This window comes from Syngnathus floridae, chromosome 21 (assembly GCF_059516105.1).
Source record: "Syngnathus floridae isolate MCC-2025c chromosome 21, RoL_Sflo_1.0, whole genome shotgun sequence".
Lineage (NCBI taxonomy): Eukaryota > Metazoa > Chordata > Actinopteri > Syngnathiformes > Syngnathidae > Syngnathus > Syngnathus floridae.
Window position 1 is genome coordinate 4432618 of NC_142433.1, and position 7231 is coordinate 4439848.

The 7231-nt window shown below is 38.7% G+C and overlaps 1 protein-coding gene across 1 annotated transcript; it reads right to left on the bottom strand.

Annotated features, from left to right (window-relative positions):
• Positions 1–336: 336 nt before the first annotated feature.
• Positions 337–4099, bottom strand: LOC148380038 (sodium-dependent neutral amino acid transporter B(0)AT1-like). The gene is made up of 12 exons (XM_088366194.1): positions 3718–4099; positions 3508–3648; positions 3116–3253; positions 2876–3057; positions 2694–2804; positions 2092–2204; positions 1892–2020; positions 1634–1790; positions 1369–1573; positions 1124–1283; positions 873–1035; positions 337–805 (listed from the first exon to the last, which is right to left on the bottom strand). Exons 1-12 carry the CDS (start codon positions 3914–3916, stop codon positions 596–598), a joined length of 1908 nt encoding a protein of 635 aa, XP_088222320.1. The 5' UTR covers positions 3917–4099; the 3' UTR covers positions 337–595.
• Between the last annotated feature and the right edge of the window lie 3132 nt (positions 4100–7231).

The following is a 7231-nucleotide window of genomic DNA, read 5'->3' on the forward strand; positions in this document are numbered from 1 at the left end:
CGTTTATTAACTCTTGTTCAAAGCACAAATCAGCAATGTCGAAATCACTTTATTATCTTTTACGGATGTAGATTAGCTAATGCACTCTGCACTTTTACCCTTCTATACCCATAATTGAATATTCAAATACTATTTGGAGTACGCTTTTTTTAAAATGCTATAAATCAATTTTGGATTATTTAAAAGGAAAATGCCTTTTATAGAACTAGACTTATAAATTTGACGTTATCTCATTAGAACTATTAATTGGCTCAGTCTGTACATAATGAATAGCAAAGATTTTTTTTTCTATATTTTGCGAGACACACACAAATACCAAATAGTACGATAAAAAAAATGCCACATTTATTGATCCATCACTGTTAAAATAGGTATTATTTACAGATTAATTCAAATAATAACTCCACATTACACAAATAGTACACACAATATTAAATATCACAATAATCCAGCAGCACTACGACAAATTCACTATTAAAAACACAAATGTGCGTTGGAAGATTTACATGGCAGTTTTCTCAACAACAAAAAAATAAACACTCCTATAAAGAGTACTAATAGATTAAAGAAAAATCCCAAACCAAGTAGAACTAGGCTAATACTTCATTTTGTCATTTATGTGAATTTCAGCAGAGATTGTCTTCACATTGTCATCGGTGACATACGATTGTTTGCAGCATCTTCTCTGCAAACATTTGAAGAGGGCCACGGCTGGGATGACTAAACTGGGAATGCCGGCCAGGATGAAGACGATAATCGAAATCCAGGCCGGGTACTCGCGCACTTCGAGGGTGGGAAACGTCTCCTGTGGGGCGAAAGGATCCAGGGAAATGTTTAAAAAATAAAAAATAAAGAAATTCCGTGATCCTTACCGATTCTGGATTCCAGGCCACATAGGTGAGAGACTCTGTGACTTGTGTGACAAAATAAAAGACCAGGATGATGACCATGATGAGCGGGCTGACCACCCTCCATGTCACCTGCCAGAAGATGTTGGGCTTGTGTCCAATCATGAACTCGATATCTTTATTAAATCTGTGCGGCAGATAGGACAAGATCTCAGAATGTCATTGAAAGGTGTGATAATGATTGTACAAAGCATCAACTTCCTGGAGGAACATACCTATCTACGCCATAAATGTAGATAACGGCGATCATCTCGCAAAGCCCGATGACCAGAAGAGGAATGGAACCGGCAAACTCATCAAAAAGACCCAACCAGTAGTTTCCCGAGCGCTGGGTGAAAATGAGGCCAAAGGCAAAAGAAATAGCGCAGAACAAACCTAAAACACAAAATGTTCGATTCTAAATGATGCATTTGGTGTACCTAATGAAGTGTCCCGCAATCGGATTGAAACAAATAATTACCACAGAAAACTTCTTTGGGCCATTTTTTGGGTAATAAATTCAGATCCTGCATGGGTACCACAACTCCCTCCACGTTTCCAAACATAGTGGATAGTCCAAGGCAGAAGAGCATGATGAAGAACAACACGGCCCAGATTGGCGAAACGGGCATCTTTATGATGGCCTCCGTGAAGACAATAAAGGCCAAACCTGTTCCTTCCACCCCCTGCGGAAAATTTGGGCAAACATTAACACACGTTGTCATGTCGAGAAACATTCCACATACCTGACTGAGGAAAAACTGCATGTCACATGTCTGGATTTGCAAATCCTTCACAATATCCGGACTAGTTTGGTTGAAGTACATAAGCATGTTGTCGTAGTTGCTCTCCGTGATGTTGTTCTCGCTTAAGTCGAAGGCGTTCATCAGCTTCAAGATGTTGCTGCATAAACAAAACAAACGTCTGAACTAGCATAATAGCTTAACAAAATAATAGCAAAGTATAATCTGATTTCCGAAGAAAACGATTGCATCATCACTCACCCTCCGATGCAGTCGTCGTATTTTTCAGTGGCTCTGAAACCGATGATGGAGTAGATGACGGTGGCGGAATAAACCGACGTGCAGCCGTTGATGATGGAAATGAGAACGGCATCCTGCTCGCAGTTATTGCTATCGTGAAATCAAATATTAATACAATAAAAGTGGAGATGCAGTTTAATTCGACTGTAATGTTTACTCACTGGATAGAATTGTAACTAGAAAAGGAGATGAGGCCTCCAAACGCCAACGAGAAGGAGTAGAACACCTGAGCGCCGGCGTCCAACCACGTTGAAGGATTCATCAACTCATTAACCTTTGATAATAAAATATGACATGAACATTACAAAGCACAAACGTGCTCATATTTATTACATAAATATCACATGGCAAGATCGTAATCTTTGATAGGATACGCTTCAAACGAAATCCCCCTAAGGTGGCAGAATCATAAAAATTAATAGCTCCGTAAATTGTATTTCTTGCCAAACGTAATAATCAAAAAAGACGTTCATTTTACGACGATGTTCCTGTGAGGTGTTGATTCCAGCAGCCATTATGCAATCATAGTATAATATATATTTTGCTATTTGCAGACTCGACATAATCCAAGAAACTTTCCACTGTGCTCAAACGTGCAGTACCCACATGTTCCATCAGAGGGCACTGTTTTTCCTTTCAAATATGCGTATGATAATTAATCCTGACTAGCTACTGAAAAATGTATTTGTATGAATCAACTTGTCTCATTACAGGGGTAAGAAAAAAAAGAGAAATATTACGATAAATTGTCGTCAATGCTTACGTCTGGTGTGAAGAGGAACTTAATTCCCTCAAAGGAACCTTTCAGAGTGAGTCCTCTAATTAGGAAGATAGTCAGAACCAAGTACGGCAGAGTAGACGTGATGTACACAGCCTGGATAACAAAATTCACACAGGTCAACGAAACTCATCATCGAACGCAAATGCTTGTGAGGAAGCTCGGACCTTTCCGCTGGTTTCGATCCCGCGGATGCAGCAGACATAGAGCACGGTCCAAGCGGCCACCAGGGACAGCACCATCGACCACTGCAGACCTCCAGATTCTTCAATGGACTCTGATGTGTTCAGGGTCTCTCTGTACCAAAAGTAATCCACAGTGCTGCTGCGTGCACACTCGTCCACCAGACCTATATAAATGATTATTATTTCATTTGATGACATTTTTGAACTTCTCAACGGTCATACCTGTTTGATTAGCATTGAGTGGACACTGGCTCCATGGCAAAGGATCCTGGAAGGAGTTGAAGAGGTACCACATGATCCAAGCCATAATGGTGTTGTAGTACATGCCCACCAGAAAGGACACCATCAAAGATGATATACCTGCAACCATTAAAGTTTATAGCTATATTTTGGTGTCTAGGAACTATGTTGAAGTGAATTAAATGGTTTCTTTTAGACAAAAATTTTCATTTGCTTCCATCTTATTCCAAGGAACTATGTTGAAGTCAGTTGCGAGTTTCATTTAGACAAAAGTAGTGATTTGTCAACATCTTTAGGCATCTTATGAGCAATTATCAACTTTATGCCTTGCAAATAATTATTGTACGGGTAATTCAGGAGTAGTTTTTACCCACCAACTCCAGTCAAGTAGGGGTTAATCGACCTCCACACACCAACACTGCCTTTCCTCAAACGCTGTCCGATAGCAAACTCAAGGTGCAGCAGCGGGATTCCCTCCAGAACCACGAGGATTAGGAAGGGGATCATGAATGCACCTAGTCACAGGGAAGCAATCAGTTTCAAATTTCAACATAAATTAAAATTCCAGTTTCTTGCAAGCATACCTCCTCCATGGCTTTGGCACAAATAAGGAAACCTCCAGACGTTGCCCAGACCTACACAGAAGCCCACACAGGTGAGCAGGTACTGGGCTTTGTTGTCCCACTTGGGTCTATCCCCCGCCTGATCAATTTCCAGCTTCTCCAGTTCTCCATGAGAAGGGATCCGATCATCCAGTCCCGGGTTTGGTAGCTTCAGCTTCATGTTGATTGTGTCACGCTCGAGAGTTCCCTCAGTCGCTACGGCACGTTAATCTCCTCCCTTGTGTGGAGCGTCCTCCCTTCTCGAGTTCTTCAAGCGCCACTGCGTGCTCCCAGGCGGGGCGTTGAGTTATTTACTGTGGCCTGCAGCACCTGAGCTCCAGTTATCAGTAGCTCATTGTCCAAATGCTTTATTATGTCATGTCAGCAAAGTCGAGCGGAAAAAGGTGTCGCCTTCTCGACAATGTTTAATGCATCACATGATTGGTCGTCACCCACACTTTGCACTGAAGCTAGAAATATGACTCGCATCATTTTGTGAGGCGAAGGGTCGATGTGATGATAAGATAATATATAAACACAATTTCTGGATAAAGAGAAATAAAACAAATGCGGTTTGTTCTTAAAACGATATTCACTTTTTGGAAAAACATGAGTTTATTTTCATATTATTTAAATTGAAATATATTTAATTTGATTATCCTTGCATGCTCATTCACTATCAAACCATGCTTGATTTTTTATATAATCTAACCATGCTATAATTATTATATTGCTTTATGCATTTAATTTCCTCCAATGCCAAGATTCTGTTGTCAGTGCGGAAACATTGTGTGGTTTTATTTGATTTTTTTTTTCTCTGTGTACAGCAACTTGGATAGATCTAATCAATTTTGTACAATCATTAACCAATGTTAGGGGTAGTTTCTAAATAATGGCCGCCCCTTTCATTAAATGTGCTTTGGCTAATAATCGTGTTTTGTTTTCAGTCACGTTTTACAGTCTCGTGCGTGAGTTGCGAGTGTTATGATGCGCTAATCTTTTACTTATTGCTTAGTGTAGGAGTGTCAAACTCTTTTTTCTTATTGTCACCCTCTTATATTTATTACAAACACACTGAAAATGGAAATTTCAAATCTGAAACTTCATTTTAATTTTAATATTTATCACTTCAAGCCACACACAAATAGCTAGAATGCGGAAATTGTGTCACGCTAAAACACTAAAAAACTACTACTGTAACGTAAGAGGGTTTTAAGAGGTCTCATAAAAAAAAAAAGAAAAAATAGGAAAACAATGTCTTGCGCTGAAGGTTAAACATTGACTCATATTTTCATACATAAATGACATTGTAAAATCAGATGCATCCTGCGTGAAATGATGCAGCTAACATTTAGCCAGGGGAGTTATTTCGAGTAAAAAAGGATGCTTGTAACTTTGCTTCTTAAATTTCGCTTACAATATGTAAAGTAAAATAGAAAAAGTCTTTTTCATCGTTATCCACTTTTTCTATTTTATTTTAGGTATCATTCAAATCTAAATGAAGCCATCAGGATTTGACAGCTTCGTTTTTGGCAACGGGAAAAACTCTATCATGTGAATCTTTGAAGGTCTTTGCTGTTTATTACCTAAGTGGAGGTAATAAACCCATCCACTAAATAAGTGCTCATCCTATAAACAGGACGGTTTGTCGACGGAGTGACACGCACTGATAAGATGACGTTACATCTCTTGACATTTTTTTACCTCAGTTGAGGTCGACTGGATTCATAGACTGATTTGAACTCGGTCGTCACAAACGACCAGAAAAGTACTTCATACTTGGCTAGATGATGAATATTAATAATGTCATGGTAACCATGGTAACATAATCAAATGTTCCTTCAAACATTAGCTTACTCAGAGAGCAGGCTAATAATCTTTTGCCCAAATTACCCGTCACTCAACTTAATCCTCAAGGTCACAAGCAGTTGACAAGTTAGCATCATAAATGAAACTGTGGACACACCAAGGTAAACATAAGATAACTTGGGTATTAGGACTTTTTTTTTTTTTTTACTATAATCAGCTAAAATAATAGATAGCGGCAATTTTGTATTTTTCCTGGAATTTGTGTTTAACGAGGATGATTGTAAGATTGAAAAAGATGGTTTTTATTATGTTTTATTATTATGTATGACAATTATGCTGGTGGCGTCAACACAGGGTTGAAAGTTCATCCCGCCGCCAACATTGTTTTGTGTCTGTTTAGGTGTGCGTGTTGCCGATAGCAGTAAAATCGTAAATCAGCTGATATGACACAAGTCATGTCACGTTGAGGTCTGTTTGCTTCACTCATTTGATTTTGTATGAGGAACCAAACATTGTGTAGAAAGTATTGAACTGGAAAATATGTTTAAAAAAAATACATGTTTAAAATTTGTATTTATCGTGCAGAACTACGTTGGAGTATGTGGCAAGTGTTTGAGGTCGATTTCCACGCACAGATGGTGTTTACAATTTTCACACGCAAGAAGCTCCAGCAATAAAGCGACTGCACTTTTATAGGGCTTTTATCCAAACTGCTTTAAAACGCTTTACTGTCTGCAATTGAGGGCAATAGCCTGACCCCCTAGTCGAAAATGAGATTCATTAGCCAGCTTACCAATACTACAAACCGTCTTACACTGTCCATAAAACTCGGCATTTGCAGCCATTTTTTTCCCCAAGCCGCTTTTCAATAGAGAAGGACAAAATCGACCGTTCAATTTTCAATTCAAGCTGTAACCATCTGACTCGTTTCTACCATTTGTTTTCTGATGAATAATTTAGTCACCAAATGTTGGCTCTTATGACATCTAATTATCTCAACATGTGGTGAAACATCACCATGTGAAAGTATGCAATGGCTGCAGTATCCTGGTTCACTGGGTTCTGTGGGAAATATGAAACGTGATGCAGGATGAGCAATTGGACCGGTTGTGATTGCCATGGATGCCACAGGACATTTATTAATCTGGTGTATGAATTCCTGAGATGGGTCAAAAATCATTTGGTCTGTATTCCCTGCCATCTCACCTGCACTTGCGAAATTGTAACACATTAAGGGAGATGCACTTTAGTTGGTTTATGATTCAGCTCACCAGTGACCCGAAACCAGATTAGTGGTAGAAAATCAATGCGTGTGGATGGATGATTAACACCACGGTGCTTGCACTTAAAAGTTAAAGCCTTAAGGGGGCGCCATCGGCTAACAATGCACTTTGCTGATAAACACTTATTTTGAGGAAGTGCAAACCTTTTTCAAATTAGTAGCTGACAAAGATGTAAAAAAAAATAAAAGATTAAAATAATTATGATAAAAAACACTTATTTTGACGAAGTGCAAACCTTTTTAAAATTAGTAGCTAACAAAGATGTAAAAAAAAAGATAAAAAATAATTTAAAAAACAAAACAAAGATGTACGCGTCGCTGTAATATGACGTCACGGTAAGCAGAGGTTCCTTATGTCAGAATATGGACAATTAATTAGGCATAACTTTAGTGTGAATGCTTTTT

Excerpts from the sequence above, each read along its gene's own strand:
- LOC148380038 (XM_088366194.1), bottom strand. The coding sequence starts at position 3,916 with ATGAAGCTGAAGCTACCAAACCCGGGACTGGATGATCGGATCCCTTCT. Across the intron at positions 3,649-3,717 it reads GTGCCAAAGCCATGGAGGAG|GTGCATTCATGATCCCCTTC; the intron begins GTATGCTTGCAA and ends CCCTGTGACTAG. Across the intron at positions 2,205-2,693 it reads AGTTCCTCTTCACACCAGAC|GTTAATGAGTTGATGAATCC; the intron begins GTAAGCATTGAC and ends TTATTATCAAAG.